Here is an 18,497-nt window from a genome sequence, read left to right as displayed (position 1 = left end):
TCACGGGAAGTGGGTTAAAAAACGACCGAAAGATTTGCACGGTCGTAAGCAAGCAAGCAAGTATGCAAGCAAGCACGCAAGCATGCGAACTTAATATAAAGGATTTAATAAAAATACTGAGATGTGTTTAAAAAGAAATCAATGGATGAATGTGGCTCAAGTTATTACATTTTACTGTATTATACTGACACGCCGCGAATAGTATAAGCCAAGGCCGTAATTATAATTATAATATATTCAAATATGCTCAAAATGTCACCCCCCCCCCCCCCCCAATATATTGCTATGAAAATATTTAAAAAAATAAATAATTGCGATGGTATGTAAATAAAAACAACAATTTGCTAAACCGTGGCCATAATATCTGGACTTGTCTTTATATAGCAATGCATAGATTTCTGTTTATATGATTGTGGTTATGGTTGTACTTTATGAATCCCTAATCTCTGTCATTACATACAATGAAACAAAAAAGGTAAAAAAATAAAAACAGCAATGTAATAAAATATACTATTAGACATTATGGTAAAAAAGGAAAAAAAATTCCACCCCATGTATTAGTGATTTTTTTTATATTTTAGGCAGGAAATTAATCTTATTGGTTCTTTCGGTAAAGTCACGTAGAAGGGAAGTAATAAAATAATAAAAAATAAAACATAATAAATACAAAGGAAATTAGTTTTCTAATTTATATTTTTTTTCTTGGGGGGGACCCCCAGACCCTCTGGGAGATTTGATCCCCCCCAATGTTGACTCCATGGCTACGGCCTTGTTATAAGCATGTTTGACCCTTTATCGCAATAAACCAGCCGTCAACATGTTCAAACACCAAACAGAAACCTTTTGCAAGGAACCATGTCTGCATTAACAACACGTACTTGCGGTGAACATGCAAACAAAAACATGCTCTGGTAATATATTTGTATTGTCTTTGAAACGGATTGGTCTACACCAGAGACAGCCTCCTTTAGGGCCGAGTCAAACTACCTGCAGTGTTAGACAAGAGAACGCCTATAAGACGAACAAGCCACGAATATGTCTAGATTTGAAGCTTTCGTGACTGCAAGGATTCATACTCTTAGGTTTTTTCGGTAAAGGCACGTAGGTAAAAATAAGTAATACATAATAAAAATAATATAAATAATAATATAAATCTTTTTTTTATAAATAATAATAAATAGAAATAATAATAGAATTATTATTTTATTTAGTATATTTTTATTATTATTTATTTTTCCCTACGTGACTTTACCGAAAAAACCTAAGACCACGAATATTTGCCATGGGAACAAACTCGCGGCATTTGTGAAGTTACCTTCTCGTTTCCCCGGCGTGTTTTACTGGCAAGGGAAACTTGCGACCCTCATCAACATTGACAGGTCAGGGCAAGTCGTATTTAATGTGGCGCTGCACTCTGATGTTGTAGGATAACACATTTATTAAAGTCTATTTAATCAAGTAGAACGTGTTGTCTATATTTATTTAAAGTTGCACATTTTGATGTGACGTCACATTTCTCACCCCCCCCCCCTCGTCACAAATGTCTAACGCCCGCCTAGGTGCGTGACGTCATTTATGGACGGCCCTCATTTCAATCCTCCACTGCTTTACGAGGGGCCGTGGAAGTGATTTAAAACCACACTTCACCGGGCCGGTCAGTGCCGCTTGAAGACAGCGAGCACAATTGCTTTTCCCTGCACTGCCATCTACTGCCCACAACGTGACCCTGCCACCGTCGCACGCGAACTGACCAGGGCTCGTGCTCAACTCGGCAGCGGTTATGGATTCATTGCAAGTGGTTGGTCCGGTACACTTATCCAGATAGCAACATGCAAGCAGGGCGAATGAAAGGAGCCTCGTCACATACATGTAACCTATTCCTGGTTCTTTCGGTAAAGTCACGTAGAACGGAAACAATCAAATAATTAAAATATAAAACAATACAATTCTCATCATCAGGTGTGCTTCACACGATTGCTTGTGTTGCAGTCTAAACGTCGTCAGAATTTTATTGTTCTATATTTTTATTATTTCCCTTCTACGTGACTTTACCGAAAGAACCAAGAATATGAATCACTGCAGTCACGAAAGCTTAAAAAAATGTACTTGTGTGTATGTGTGTATTGTCCGAGCTGCATCGACGTTCACTGAGATGTTCGGCCAATTCCGAATAATGAGCGAGTATTTATACAAGTGGGAGGAAACCGGAGGACCCGGAGAAAACTCACGCAACACAAGTGCGGCAACAGGTGGACGTTTATCCACTTGCTGTACTGTCATCTCCTGGGAAGTCAGGATATCGTGTTCACGACGCCCATGGGAAGGGTGTTTCATGACGTTTGTGCGATCCACCCACCCTCACACAGTGCTCGATTAGATTGTCAAGCAATAACCATCTCAAACCATTCTGTTGTACAAACGTGAGTTTATTAAGAGCTACAGCATACAGAATGGCGATGTTTTTACACAATTTAATATTTTGGTCTCCTGCAGTCCCATATTAAATGCACTCAAGTCTTAAGTGTCCCGCAGCGATATAACACATTGCAGACAATGAGGTTTTGACCATTTATCGAAACAAGCTCAATTTTTGTGTTAACATATTTCAGGAGTAAACCCACACCGACTAAAACAATAACCCATATTTTTAAAGTAGACGGGGCAATATGATACGTGAATAGGGGATGCACGTTTTATAAACACCAAAAGTGTCATGTCAAACAGCACTAACATTCACAAATAAATTGTGCATTTCCGACATTATACACTTAATCACAAAGTACTTGGAATCGCACACAAAAAAATGCCACATCTAAAAACCAATGGCGCGCGCGCACACACACACACAATTAGTGTCACTCAGTAAACACTTCGATTAAGGCAAAGGCGAATCATGTTACAGGCTACCGGGCCTAAACAAGTGTATGCCGCACAAGCCCAGTCAGATCACACGTCTAAGGCTTCTCATAAACAGCATTTATTCTGGGATGTATATGGCCATAAATGATGGGTGTTGCTCAATTCTCTACCAGCACACAACACCGGTCTAATTCCTCTCGGTACCACCGTGATCGGCCAGGGGCAACTCACGTTTTTTAAGTGCCCCTTACCATTAAGGGGCATGTATGCCAAAAGATCCACACACGACACGTATGATTTGAGAAATGCTAGGCCTGATATAATTTTCCTTGATCGTGTTTTGCTAACAATGTTAATAAATGCGCATTTGTGTTAGTCAAGCTCTTTCGTCGTGGGAGTTGCAATTGCAAGCACAATGTTCAAGTCAAAGGCATCGCCTCGCGTTTCAAGTGTATTTTGTTTAACGAGGTGAGAACTCGAAGAGACCAGGATAGTCTCATTTGCAAGAGTGACCTGGGGCAGAAATCTGCCAATGATTGCTATGTATGGTCCAAAATGAGTACAGAAGCCATTTGGAATGTTACTATAACGTTGAATCATAACACACATTATGATGTACACAAAACTAAGCTCTTGTATTTAAATATCTACTGATCAAATAGTTTGAGAAGAAAAAAACAGCGATATTGTATGCTGCAATATATTACCGTGTCTTGCATTTTATATTGGCATGCAGTAATGTTAAAAATATATACTTATGTACTAGTTTAGTATCTTGCAACGTAAATTAAAAAAGCCAATACTTTAACAAAAATATTCTATCATACGTGGCTGAAGTGTTGGAAAACACAGCTAAGTTAGACTTAAAAAAGAAACAACTTTAAACAAAATGGAAAATTAAAGTATATTTGTTGATATGGATGCAAAGATGTCGAACTTAAAAGAGTGAAAGCAAACATTTAATGTTTAATGTTCCTAAACATCATTATATGGGCCGAGCAACTGCAATTGTTGCAAGCGATTTATGATTTACATTGTAAATGAAAATCACATTATGGAAACATACCCATCTCAAAAACAAAACAAAATAAAAAATAAAGCCACCTTGCTCCCCTTTCCACTGACGAGAAAAACTAATTCCTTGACGTGTTAAAATTTACACATTAACTCCCAAACTCTAATTCCCATTATTTTACCTCGGCGTTCACCACGAATGCATGAAATAATTACCAAACTCGATGGCACAATATTTGTATTTGAACAGAAGATGAGTGGACAGCTCAATGATGGAGAATTAAATAGAAATCAAAGTATAAACGAAATGCCGTAACTGTCAATAACCTTTCCTTGATTGCACAAATGTTGAAACTGTGCACAAATGTTGAAACTGTGCACATGTCAAGTCAATATCATCCTTACATCAAATGCAAAATATGTTGGTAAATCTCTGACATAGCAGCCATTCCAAAATAAATGAAGTTCTGTCGTCTGTAAAATTGCATGACGAATGAATTGTTTAATAACGCTTCATCTTCGTACGATTCAATTGTAAGTTATGTCAATAAGAGCAAAACGCCGTGCAGATAGTTCACTGGAGGTAGTGCAACTTAAAAGAGTATTACGTGTTAAGTCTGCTTGTGCATGCGAGGCGTGCGGTCAAATGACTGCAAAGGGAATAGTTGAGGAAGGGATTTCAGTTTAAATAACTTCACAAAAGTGTTGATGCCAGCACACACAACATAACGCATATGTTATGAAGTGGAAATATAATGTAATGATAACTGCTCCAGAGGCCAATTCCATATTGGTATTTAATGTCCATACATCCTATATCTCCTTCCCACTGTCAGTGTGTGCATGCTGTGTGGGGTGTCATTCACTCCTGTGGTAGTTTCCATGCTTCCGTCTGCATTACTACTTGGCGAGCTTATTGGATAACCAGTCCAGCCCCTCGCACAGCCCTGTTCCCTGGGGGGCGCATGTCGCTTGAACAAACCACTGTTGGGACAAACAGATGCACACACGCACAAAAAAACAGATGTATACTTTCCAAACTAGTCCTTATTGACATGGCACAACATTCAGGTGAGAGTCCACTTACACGCAATAGCATATTAACAATCTATCACGCTATTAACAATACAAAGGTACATTAACAATTGTGGATTGAGGTGTGACACTGGCACAGGTTGACATATTCTTACAAATAGCCTACACACAGCCCATCCAAGGACAGGTGTATTGCAGTAAATCTGAAATATTCAATCGAAAACACAATTCCACTCATGATTATTGAGGGGGGGGTGCTCCATGTGGAGTGACGTCACCCGCCCATGATTATTAATTATGGCATTACGGAGTTCGCGTGACATCAGGGTTCTGGCTTTTTATATATTATAAGAATGCTGTGACAACATTTTTCATGCTGACCCAATAGAGTTTGCATCACTTTGGACAAAAAGACAACTGTAAATGACGGGTTGAAGGCATGTGAAAGAAGAAATACCTCCCTTGAAAGGAAGATTGGAGGATTAACAATTTGAATTAAAACATTAGCATTTAGATTGTGGTGTCAAAATAAGGAAGGCGGAAAAACCCACCAAAATGTAATTCTTTTACAGGCTTGTGTCAAAGTTGAACCAACCCATTTCTGGGCCGCGTGCAGGAGGCAGAAAGGAGGGGGCTGGAGGAGGGAGGGGGGTGAGAGAACTCACGGCACGGTTGCGCAGTCCGTGCAAACCCAGCTTCTCCGTGAGCTCGCCGATGGCCATGGCGTTGGGCAGGTCCTGTTTATTTGCCAACACCAGCAGCGCGGCGTCCTTCAGGTCGTCCTCTTGCATCTGGAGCGGAACGCGCGCGCACACGCACGGCGTCACGGTCACAAACACAACGAGAAGCAGCGATCCAGGAGATGCACAGGCCACGGCCGTCAAGGAGTGGCTAATCCCATATCTGCATTTTCCATAAATATGCTAAATTCCTCTTGATATGCAAATTCCTTTGTCAAGGCGCCCTTCCCCCTCTAACCCAGCTTAAATATACGCTGCCAAGCTTGGTGGTGCTCATTCAGACACTGTCTTTCCGACAGACCTGTTCTTCACCTGAGGACGGCTGCTTGCGTTGTGGCCGAAACGTCGTGAGAATTGTATTTTATGATGGTTTATTTTTATTATTTTATTATTTCCCTTCTACGTGACTTTACCGAAAGAACCAAGAATCTGAATCCCTGCAGTCACGAAAGCTTTAAATCGAAATTTTACATCCGAGGGTATTAAACTAAACTATTTTAATTTTACCAGTTAAGGCCCACCAGGATATATAACTCTTTTTCAGAAGCGACCTAGCCACAAATGATAGCTCTATGAAGTGGCTTATAATGTGAAAATGTATTACAACCAAATGCTCTAAACGTATGTTTCGAAATGTGGAGGGAAAAACCGGAGGACCCAGAAGAAAATGCACGCGACGACGGGGAGAACACAGAAACTACAAATATTCAGGTGTCAGGGTCGGGATAGAACCCACAGTCTCCTGTGTAACAGGCAAGGTAGTTAATAGCCACCGTGGCGCCCCACGCCATCAGCTGCCCAAGCTGCTGGTATGTTTTTAAAACGCATTCATCTCAAATGTTAAAAGATGCCATGGCTTGTTAATTTGCAATTAGACTCATATGGATAGGTAAACATATACTGTTTTACTTATTGCATGGATGAACACGTTTGTACAAAATAAGTGCTATTAATCAACATGAATGTGACTGAACATTACGTGACATTTAGGGTGCACCGAATTGCACTTATTACTGGAATATGCAACGAGATATTACGCTGAATTCTGATCCAAAAACAGACCTTTTTTTAACGTATTTATTCAATAAATTGGCAATCTCGTTTTCCTCCCTATTTCTGTTTCTTCTGCCTTTCTTTAACTCCCGCTATCTCTGTTTGGGGTTTTCTTCTGCTTTCTCTTTGTCTCGGTCTCTCTTCATTACCAGGCCACAGTGTTCATGTGACTATGGTCGGCATCGCATATTTGTTGTTGCTACAATTTGTCCAACACAAACATTAAAACACAGCCGCATTTGGAGAAATCACAAGGCATAGCAAAGATTCAGCGTACCCCAAAATGACAGTTCACAGATTAAACTTGTATTGGGAATTATATTTCTTCGACACTTTCTTTCAATCATGCTTCCCAACGCCGTGAATTATGGCAGTGCCTTATTAAACAACGCAAAACATCAATGTTGTTTAAACTCGCACACATCAAGGTTATATAAATACATTTTAACAGACAACATATGTGATCGCCATGTTAAATTACAGGTATTGGGTTAGAAGGGCCACCACTGTTCAAAACTTTTCACTCCACAATGTGTAAGCTGCATTGTTACCAAGACAAGACTCCCAGTGGGGTGCTGAGTCACGAATGAGGCTTGTGGGACCATTAACATGCAGGTCTCGTTGTATGGCGCCCTAGCAAGGATTACATGTGTAACGACGACCGACACATGTTCTTCACTTTACTAAGAGCTTTTAATTGTGTATATGAACCCTCTTCGTCAAGCGCGAACTTTGTCTTCTTTCCAACCGTCCCTTTCCCTTATGCTATCCCTTTCTTATATTCTTCGAGCCCCCTTTCTCAAAGGTTCCCTTCACCCTACCTCCCTCAGCCAATCCCCGTCCTCCTCCTCCCGATGGTTGTCAACCGTTCCCCTTGTCAGTCGACCCTCGCTTCCCGCCTTTTACGTTTGTATTTCTCCTCCAAATCACTTCAATTCTCTGCCTCCAGCCAATCCTCTGTCAGGCTTCCCCGCACCAATCAGAGGCCTCGATTCACTTCCTGACTGTCCGTGTTTGCACGCGCACCATGTTAGGTAAGCGGTCTGTCGTTTCGGTCTTTATGCGTGCAATTGCCGTGTTAGAATCTAGGAAATAAATTAAGTGGCAGGTGCCCTATGAATTCACAATCATTTGTATGGAGTAAAATGGCTATGCCCGTGTGTAACGCGCATACCGATAATGGATTTACATTCAGTCGCAGACACATGATTGAATACAAATAATTTGATTGTTGGAGCATTATGGATTAAAGCATATATAGCATAAAATCAGAATTCTGTTGTGCCAACACATTATTATTTAGTCCATCAGCTTATTGGTTTTAGACCAATATAATTTTGAGACCCATGAGGTCCAAACAATTCCAGAGTTTTATGTAAAGAGATGAGACTGGCATAATACTGGTCTGGAGAGTCAATAGGCCAAGGGAGAAAAACAGAATTGTATTTATATGTGGAGACACAGGAGACAGTTCTGCTTATATATGCATAATGTGTACACATGATGGTTTGCTTTGTACAGGAATCCCGTTGACTGTGCAAGAAGCTCCAAGCGATGGACCTACCATCTTCTGCAGTTCTTCAGCTGCCTCCTGTACGCGCTCACGGTCATTGCTGTCCACCACAAAGATGAGTCCCTGCATGACAACGGGGCAGATGACAGCAATTGAAACGACAACGCATTTGCAATGTGTGCCGAGCGTTTGTTTACAGTGGGCAGTGGCATGGCATCACATCCTAAAATAGAGGACCCGGTGTTATTTTCAAAGGTCAATGTGCCGATTTGATTATGTCTCAGCAGTGTGCCGTCACTGGTAGCACGCCTTTCTAATGTCACAGTACCAGCTAATGTGTATGGACAGTAGCAATTTAATTAAAAAGTTTATAAACAGGAACATTAAATCTTTTCCTGTCAAAATGTGTGTGCTTCACTAAATTATTACCCACTTAAGTGCAATTCATAAATGTAAAGCTTATCACACAAAGTGCATGAGAATTTAGCACATACGGTAAAATGTGGAAAGATTAGAGGTTCCTTCGCCTTAAAATTCGGTCGAACACAAGCCGTGTTGCAGTATCTGGCCGGACTAAAATCAAGTGAATGTGCAGCCGAGTACTGAGCGCCACAGGCGTTGGAGTCAAGTGACCAAAACAAACTCGTAAAGCAATTAAAATAAGCGGCACACTCTTACAAGTAATAATAACTGGAGGGGGGCACTTGTTAGATAGGCCATGGAGTGGTGATAAGCTCCACTAAGCTAAGTGGCGTACAGCGTTGGTATTAAAGTTGGAAGAAAGTAACTGCATGTCATGTTTATTTTTCTTTGTTTACTCACAAATTATGCATTTAAGTACGGTAATTAGGCAAATTTGAAGTCCGGCTCTTCATGGTCTGCCAAGTCCAATGCTTGTAATGCACAACTACATTCTAGGAACGTGGCAAGGACCCCCCCCACCTTGCGCATGGATCTGAAAGGTCGCACTTTTGGCGAATGCCAAAGGGAACGTTCGAAAATGGATTGTAAGTAAAGGTGCAGCCATGCAATTGCTTGCTCACCATGCCACTACTCCACTACGGCCTCCACTAGCTTGTGAGCCCCTCTTGATGGCATTGATGTCCTACTCTTGCATACAGGCGTCTTGGACGAGGTGTGTACCCACACTTAACACCAACTACGATCTGTCAATCGACTGTGGTGTACCCATTTATGCTGCTGGGTGGAGAGAGTTAGAGGTTATAAAAAACACTTGAACATTGTTTCAAGTGCCATGCGGTTGTCTCAAGGCCAGTGGGCTAACCACTGCACCTTGGCATCATCCCGGATTACAGAATAGTCTTGTGAAACAAGTAAATTCATCTGAATCTTGACTTAAAGCTGTCGTGACTGCAGGAATTCATATTCCGTAAAACCACGTAGATAGAAAAATTATAATAAAAATATTTATTTATTATTATTTTTCTTCTATCTACATGGCTTGAAGGAAAGACCCAAAGAATATAAATTAATCTGATCTATGAGAAAAAATGTGTTTGTACAATACAGACTAGTCCATTAACAAGCACAACAGCACCTTAAACATACTAAAGCCGATTAAAATTAATACATAACGTGGCCCACAGCTAAATGGGCTCACCCCTGCTGCATACTCAATGGCACAGTGTGCCTGTGTTTTCAGAATTTTTTTTTTAAAGCGTTGAATTACACCGCAATTAGTTTAAAGCATTAGCACTGCTGCAGTCATCAAGGTCTGGAATTATCACAAGTTATAAGTAAAAGGTGTGTTTTAAAAACTTACAATCCAAAAAACGTAATGATGGGGCATTTATGCAATTCCAGTTAGCAACACCCACTGAGCAGGCATAATAGCACAATGGTTAAATAAATAAAAATCCTACGTGTGCTAGATTAAGCAATGCGTTGTTCATTAAAAACAAATAGAAAACATATTTACGTTTCAATGGGAAGGAATAACATAAAATAAGATTCACAACAAATGCTTCCAAAACTTAATGATGAAGAATGAAAATCATTTCTTTAGAAGCACATTTTGTGTTGAGATTATTGTCCTTCCCCCGCACCTCCGATTATGACAGTTGGGGCTACGTACGGTGCGAAAGAACTTCAACATACAAACATAAAAGATGTGATCTAAAACAACTAAGTAAAAATGTCAAAAATCGAGAATCTGAGGCCTTGGCTATCCAGATATAAACACGTGTGGTTTTTCTCATCGTCTTCCTTGGATTTAATCCATACCTCACTTAAAGGTCAACTTACTGCATCCTAAATATCACTGCGGATTTGTGAATGTTACAATTTAAAATATATTAACTACCGTAACTCTTTTCTACAGCTAAAGACATCGCAAAGCAATATTTAGCAAAACTTTTTAAACTCAATAAACCACAGTTCACACAGACCACACGAAAAAAACTCACAAACAATATTCTACTGTATTTTTTTGTTAAATACAATATTCTGACTTATTCAGTTTAAAAAAGCAAATTTAGGTCCATGAACGGTAGTCAAAGCCATGGCGGCAGTGTACGCCGACTTTACACGTGTGCAGCATTCCTGCCCAAGTGCAAGGGAAGTCATGCTTTGCACATTGCTCACTCAATTATTTCCTGCACCTTGGTAGGCCGAGCCAGCGCACGAGTGTTTGCATGATGCCAGCCAACGGGCAGGCAAGTGCCCAATTGCACAAGCAACCCTGCCGCCCTCTCTCCTTAAACGATTCGTAATTTGGGTAAACATTTTCACGTGACGCGATTCCAGAAAATAAATACCCTTTTTTTTGACAAGCTCGGAAAATCAGCGGCGGTCCACTCCTCAAATACTGCTCTGGGTTCGGGCGGAAATTGGTCTGGGGCAGATAAATGACGGTTTGGATATGATGTTGCACTGTATGTTTATAACACAAATAATGTCCCTGTTGTGGGCTATACAGTACCTACCCAGCACCCTGCCCTCAGGAGTTAAAATTTATGCCATGCCACACACACACAGACTGGGCATCACTGCTCAGAGCCAACTTTCAAAAGATTTGAATCTGGGGAGCAGCACAGCTTGGGAATTACCACGCATTGTTTACACTACAGCTTAACGGTACAGCATGTGCCGCATCACACGCAACCAGCACACACTAAAATATGTGCGGATTTACACAGAGTACACCAAGGCAAGCACGTTTGACTGTCCAGCCCATGATAATGATTGCCATTCTTTCTGAACAGGCTAATTCCGTACCATTTGGGGCTATCGCTAGACTAGTTGTGCCCATTGTATTCCATTATATTCCAATTCGGACACAAAGAACCTGTGTGGAATAAACATGGATGGAATAGGCATTCCTAAATTAAGCAGCACTGCCTATGAACAAAACATCCTGAATGGGGGACTGATCCTATCAAACTTTGAAGCTAAACAGGGTCAAGCTTAGATAACAATAGTTGGATGTGAAATGGTAAATACCAGGTTTTACAGACGTGAGCTGCTCAGCGGCCAGGAGATGGCAGTACAAAAATGGATAATTGAATATATCTGTGGAAAACTAGAGTGTTGTCCCCCCTTTATGCATTGGGTTTCTCCACGTAGCCCTGTTTCCTCCAAGCCGACAACCCCTAAATAATGAATCGGCCAAAAATATAATGCAGGACCTTCCTGCGAAAAGGGTCTTGAGAGACCCAATGAGGCTTTTCCTTGGTAAATCAAGTGCATTGATATTTATGCAATTCACGTAGCACTCGGTTTGTACGGGATTACATTACACAATTGCGATTACACATAGCAAAATTGCCCCCCCCGACTGTGAAACTACTGCAGACTGTCTGCGAAACAAAGCGGCTGCCCTTTGTGACGTTTGCATTGCGTCCTGAGAAAGGCGCAAATACCAAAAGTACAAGATTCAAATTGTCACGGGAGGTGGGGAGGCGGCGAGGAGTACCTGAGTGTTCTGGAAGTAATGCCTCCACAGAGGACGGATCTTGTCCTGGCCACCCACATCCCACACCGTGAAGGAGATGTTCTTGTACTCCACAGTCTCCACATTGAAGCCTGACACGAACCACATTCACAATAGTAAACGGAACCGTCCGTGGCAGTGTTCTTCGATAAGACATCAGTGAGGTTTGACAGCATGATGGGGCGTTTTCACATTTGTGATTGTCGTGGGGGGCCGAATTGTCAGGGGCTGCACTAAAGGCCACGAAGGGCCACCCGCAAGCCTTGCAATGAAGAACACTGGTCTATGGCAAGTTTTACAGCCATAATGATCCCTCTCTTCTTCTGACGATGTGATAGAAAGATGATACCGTGGATTACCGATTCATAATAAGCCACTTACTTAAGGCACAATTATTTAACTTAGAAGAGAATGCACTTTTTCTTAGCAATTATAGTCATTCCTCGTTTGATGCGGCAGATGCATTCCTGAAAATTTCCGCGTTAAGCGAGGAAAGACTCTACTGAACCACAATGGCGCGCCAGAATCAGCCTGCATTCATCTAATGGCGGAAAATTGGTGTGCGGGAAGGGATAGACCAGGGGTCGGCAACCAAAATAACAAGAAGAGCCATTTCTTTCCAATTCGGTACAAAATGCAGTATTTCAAGAGCCGCAATGCATCTGAGTACATACGTACTCATCGTCAAGAAGCAGCTCGTAAAGAGCCGCATGCGGCTCCGGAGCCGTAGGTTGCCGACCCCTGGGATAGACTATCACACACCCCATTGTCCGTGCACAAGAACCATCATCCAGTAGATTAAAATTATAAATCTGTCTTTTGCAAAAAGCCACTACCATGGTATGCTTAAAAGGGCCGTAGTCATCAAAACAATCGGTTTTATTTGCAGTTGGCAAGATACACAAACAACAGGATTTAGCCAGCTATCAAGTTCCCTCAAGTGAATGCACTTAAAGTCTTTGTGGCCAGGTCACTTCTGAAAGAGAGCCATACAGCTCGGTGGGCCTTACCTATGGTGGGAATGGTGGTCACAATCTCGCCCAGCTTGAGCTTGTACAGGATGGTCGTCTTGCCGGCAGCGTCCAATCCAACTGCGTTCCACAAACAGTCACAGCATCAGCATTATCACTGCACCAGGCCCGACTGCCCGCAGGCCCGCATTCATTGTAGTGCCGTAGTCATGGGTTCAAACAAGTCCCACACGTAACTCAAAAGCCAGCTTCACTCACTCGCTCTCTATTCACGGGCTTCACAGCTGTACACACACACGTCACCCTCCCCACACACACCACACATTCCATAGCACGTCCTTAGGAGCGGCTATCATCTCTATGCACGGCGAAAACTGCTGAGCACAGCCATGCATTCATTGCATCGAAATATTTTAGCTGGAAAAATTCCATGAGATGAAGCATCTTGTTTATGCCGCTGTATATGCACGAACCTCCCTACGCATGAGTAATATTTGACTAGTTTATGGTAGTGTTTGGTTTGAATTGTGTGTTGATTTGACGTTAAAACGAACGACCAACGATCTCTTATTTTAATGTATGCTTAGTTACATCAACACCACAGTAACCAGCCTCATACAGCTCTTAGCAACTGCTTTGGCGAATGCTATACTGTATATTAAGCCAGATTACAGAACAACATATATGTTAACAGCACACACAGGAAATTATGCGGAATCAATTTACCACACAGATTCACTTGCGTTGTCTATGGTCACGTAAAAAAAAAAATCTCCCGTTCTCACAAAGGGGTTTTTGGACAGCACCTACTGCCCCTGGGGTGCGAATTACACATTGCCATGGGAGGGAGCCAGTGGTCTCTCCACAACACACCCATTGTTAACATCCTACAACCGTGGATCTTTATTGTCTCCAAACAGGCGATGGTAATGAATGGCCAAGTTTACACCCTACCAAGAATTTAACTCGCCTTTTTTTTACGAATGAGAAGAGAGCCCCGACCACCTACCCTTGCGCCACATGGGCCTGCGATTACTAAATAATAACACAACGTTCACCATTAAAACATTTCATCGCACAATGAACGGCTCGGTCAGAAACCCATCCCCACGCCCCCATGAAATAACTCTTAACGTGTAAGATACGCGTGTGAAGTGCCATTAATAATTTATCATAACAATTCCCATTAAAAGTATGGCCAAGAGCGTCATTGTGTCACATCACGGAAATTTCACGCGTGTGGTGGTGGTGGTGGACACACAGCCAATAGCGGCGACGTTCTTCGGGAGGCCGACCGTGACTTTGAAATATATTTTTGTTGAACAGCATGAATTATATTTTTTTATTTAACTGCAGGGATTCATATTCTTGGTTCTTTCGGTAAAGTCACGTAGAAGGGAAATAATAAAATAATATAAATATAAAACAATAAAAATTCTCACGTTTCGACTGCAACACAAGCAATCATCATCAGGTGTGAAATCCACAGCAAAAAAAAATTACATTTCAAAATCCACAGCAATAAAATTTATGGATTTCACACCTGATGATGATTGCTTGTGTTGCAGTCGAAACGTCGTGAGAATTTTTTCTTGTTTTATATTTATATTATTTTATTATTTCCCTTCTACGTGACTTTACCGAAAGAACCAAGAGCATGACTTATATTTGAAGTTCTATCGCACCGTACGTAGCCGACCGTGCTCATCGGAGGTGAAGAAGAACAAACTAAACACAGAAAGCAATTCCAAATAAATTAGTTTTCAATCGAGACGCTGCGTAGCTCCTCCTCCAGTGGCTTCCTAATATCGGAAGAGCGTTCCAGACGGCCGTAGAAGAGGATCTGAAAGTGCCGTGCGATGCAGTGACCATTATATATGTTTATCATTAACGAAGCTTCAAATGCGTACACAACCAAGGCACGTACACAACATTACGGACACAATTTCAAGGTTAAAACTCTACGTAGCGTTACAAAAAAAAAACCCCAACAAAACCCGTGTCCTCATTCACCTAACCATCACCATCACCTTCATCGCAACTCCTATGAGCGCTGTTGGCTACGTAGTACGGTGCGGAAGAAGTTCAACATACATACAGGGCTATGTATTTCAACATCCTTCTCTGTAATTACATTGCCACGCGAGATTAGTATCGATGTGCAAGCCCCACATCCACTCGAGTCCTACAGCGACAGCGCTGTGACGATCATCCCGATTTCTGCAGGCGACGCTTTCACACCGTGTTGGGATCGTTCCAACGAAATAAAAAGTATCGATTTAGCCCGGCCCGATTACACCTCGAGCGGCCAGCAACAAAGGTAAAGATCCCCGGTATAGCCTGTAACACTGTTCGGGGCAAGTGTGTGTGTGTTAGCGAGCGTCTATGAAGGTCGCCACGGTACACGAGGGGTGGGTGGCCAGCACCACGCCCGACCGCCTTTGTCTCCCCAGTGGCGATGTTTACTACACACCGAACCATTTGAGGCCGAGTCGACCTAGGGGAGGCCCAGGACCGGTTAAGATAATCGTCACTGATGTTGACCATGAGCGGGAATCGAACTCGGGTCGCCGGGTTCGTAGCGTAGCGCTAACCACTGCATCACCGCTCCTCCATCAGTGGCCAACAACAAAGACAAAGATCCCCCATATAGCCTTGACAGACTGTAGGGGCAAGTGTTGTTAGCGAGCACCTATGAAGGCCGGAACGGCACACGAGGGTGTGGGTGGCCAGCACCACGCCCGACCGCCTTTGTCTCCCCAGTGGCGATGTTTACACACCGCACCAGGTACTCATTTGAGGTTGAGTCGACCTAGGGGAGGCCCAGGACCGGTTCAGATAATCGCCACTGGTGTTGGCCATCAACAGCGCTTCGCACACCACACACACGTGGAAAGGTTGCGAGTTCCAATCCTGCTTGGTGGGTTGACTCAGCCCATCATCCTCCCTGGTGCCGATAAAACGGGGTACAACTTTGTCAGGAAGTCAGTGGTTGCCCTATATTAACTAGACAAAAACACTCACCCGCGCCATAGCAATGTGGAATGTCCACGACTGGCTCCTATCAACGTTTAAAATAAGAGATGGGCACCGCCCGAATGCTTGTTTAAGCATAAAATGTCTATTTGTCTTTGACTGTGCGGGCGACGAATGAGTGAGCGACTATCGAGACGAGAGAGAGGGTGACGACAGGGGGGGTGAATTGATAGAGAAGTTGATGAGGATGTGGGGTGATGAGAGTGTGGGGTGATGAGAGTGTGGGGTGATGAGGGTGTGGGGTGATGAGAGTGTGGGGTGATGAGGGTGTGGGGTGATGAGGGTGTGGGGTGATGAGGGTGTGGGGGTGATGAGAGTGCGGGGTGAGTGCGAGGTGATGAGAGGTTGTGGTGATGAGGGCGTGGGGTGATGAGGGCGTGGGGGTGATGAGGGTGTGGGGTGATGAAAGTGCGGGGTGACGAGGGTGTGATGAGAGTGTGGGGTGTGGGGTGATGAGAGTGCGGGGTGACGAGGGTGTGATGAGAGTGTGGGGTGTGGGGTGATGAGAGTGCGGGGTGACGAGGGTGTGATGAGTGTGTGGGGTGATGAGGGTGTGGGGGTGATGAGAGTGCGGGGTGAGTGTGGGGTGATGAGAGTTCGGGGTGTGGGGTGATGAGAGTGCGGGGTGACGAGGGTGTGATGAGAGTGTGGGGTGTGGGGTGATGAGAGTGCGGGGGTGATGAGAGTGCGGGGTGAGTGTGGGGTGATGAGAGTGCGGGGTGACGAGGGTGTGGGGGTGATGAGAGTGCGGGGTGAGTGTGGGGTGATGAGAGTTCGGGGTGTGGGGTGATGAGAGTGCGGGGTGACGAGGGTGTGATGAGAGTGTGGGGTGTGGGGTGATGAGAGTGCGGGGGTGATGAGAGTGCGGGGTGAGTGTGGGGTGATGAGAGTGCGGGGTGACGAGGGTGTGATGAGTGTGTGGGGTGATGAGGGTGTGGGGGTGATGAGAGTGCGGGGTGAGTGTGGGGTGATGAGAGTTCGGGGTGTGGGGTAATGAGAGTGCGGGGGTGATGAGAGTGCGGGGTGAGTGTGGGGTGATGAGAGTGCGGGGTGTCGGGTGATGAGAGTGCGGGGTGACGAGGGTGTGATGAGGGTGTGGGGTGATGAGGGTGTGGGGGTGATGAGAGTGCGGGGTGAGTGTGGGGTGATGAGAGTTCGGGGTGTGGGGTGATGAGAGTGCGGGGTGACGAGGGTGTGATGAGGGTGTGGGGTGATGAGAGTGCGGGGTGACGAGGGTGTGGGGTGATGAGAGTGCGGGGTGAGTGTGGGGTGATGAGAGTGCGGGGTGTGGGGTGATGAGAGTGCGGGGTGACGAGGGTGTGATGAGGGTGTGGGGTGATGAGAGTGCGGGGTGACGAGGGTGTGGGGTGATGAGAGTGCGGGGTGAGTGTGGGGTGATAAGAGGTTGTGATGAGAGTGTGTGTGGAGTGACGAGACGGACGGTGAAGCGGGAGAAGAGAGACACGGGAGAGGAAGAAGAATTAGGAGAGACAGAGAGAGTGAATACGGACCCATGAGGATGTGATGAGAGCGTGGGGTGATGGTGGTGTGGTGCTGAGAGGTTGTGATGAGTGTGGAGTGACGAGACAGACGGTGAAGCGGGAGAAGAGAGACACGGGAGAGGAGGAAGAAGAAGTAGAAGAGACACACAGAGTGAGAGTGAATACGGACCCATGAGGATGCGCATCGCCTTGGTGCCCAGCAGCGCGGCGAGCACGCGCGAGATGGCGAGGCCCATGGTGGGTGGCGCGGCTCTCGTGCGCTCACGACAGCTCCGTGCGAAGACGACGAAGACGGCGGCGGCGCTAGCAGCAGGAGACGAACGCCGACGACGGAGAGGGGGATGGTGTGTGTGAGAAGAGAACAACGCGAGTTGACGCCGCCGCCGCCGCTGCTGCTACTTGAGTAGCCCTGGGTCGGGTGTGAGGCGGTGCCGGGACGACGTGGAACTAAACCCGGGGCGGCCGCCACGCGGAGAAAATGACGTCACTGCGCGTGACGTCACCGGCGGTATACAGTTTTCCCCCTTGCAGCCCCGGCGGACACGTCAAAGCGCGTGACGTCACCGGCGGTTCACAGTTCTCCCCCTTGCAGCCCCGGCGGACACGTCACCGCGCGTGACGTCACCGGCGGTTGACAGTTCTCCCCACCCGCCGCCCCGGCGGGCACGTCACCGCGTGACGTCATCTGAGCCCTCGACCGGAAGAGGCCCCTCCCCCTCAACTCCCTTCCCCCCTCCCTCAAACACCCCCCCACCCACCACCCATCTGCCACCACGTGGCCCAAACCCGTCACCGCTGTACACGTGTAACGAGTAACGTGTA

General features: G+C 44.7%; 1 protein-coding gene across 1 annotated transcript; it reads right to left on the bottom strand.

The window, feature by feature from the left end:
• Positions 1–2,405: 2,405 nt before the first annotated feature.
• LOC144721242 (ADP-ribosylation factor 4-like) lies at positions 2,406–18,146 on the bottom strand. Its single transcript, XM_078598706.1, has 6 exons — positions 17,845–18,146; positions 13,177–13,257; positions 12,149–12,258; positions 8,266–8,337; positions 5,574–5,699; positions 2,406–4,857 (listed from the first exon to the last, which is right to left on the bottom strand). The coding sequence occupies exons 1-6, from the start codon at positions 17,909–17,911 to the stop codon at positions 4,774–4,776; spliced, it is 540 nt and encodes a 179-aa protein (XP_078454832.1). The 5' UTR covers positions 17,912–18,146; the 3' UTR covers positions 2,406–4,773.
• Positions 18,147–18,497: the final 351 nt, after the last annotated feature.

This window comes from Lampetra planeri, chromosome 11 (genome assembly GCF_965212315.1).
Source record: "Lampetra planeri chromosome 11, kcLamPlan1.2.h2, whole genome shotgun sequence".
Taxonomy (NCBI): Eukaryota; Metazoa; Chordata; class Hyperoartia; order Petromyzontiformes; family Petromyzontidae; genus Lampetra; species Lampetra planeri.
The sequence above is the reverse complement of the archived record's forward strand: the minus strand, read 5'-3'. Positions and strand labels throughout refer to the sequence as shown.

Bases quoted from the DNA above. Each gene is read 5' to 3' on its own strand.
- LOC144721242 (XM_078598706.1), bottom strand. From the start codon at position 17,911: ATGGGCCTCGCCATCTCGCGCGTGCTCGCCGCGCTGCTGGGCACCAAG. The intron at 8,338-12,148 runs GTACTCCTCGCC...GTTGTCATGCAG, and splicing joins ATTACTTCCAGAACACTCAG to GGACTCATCTTTGTGGTGGA. The intron at 5,700-8,265 runs GTAGGTCCATCG...GTTCCGCTCCAG, and splicing joins CTGAAGAACTGCAGAAGATG to ATGCAAGAGGACGACCTGAA.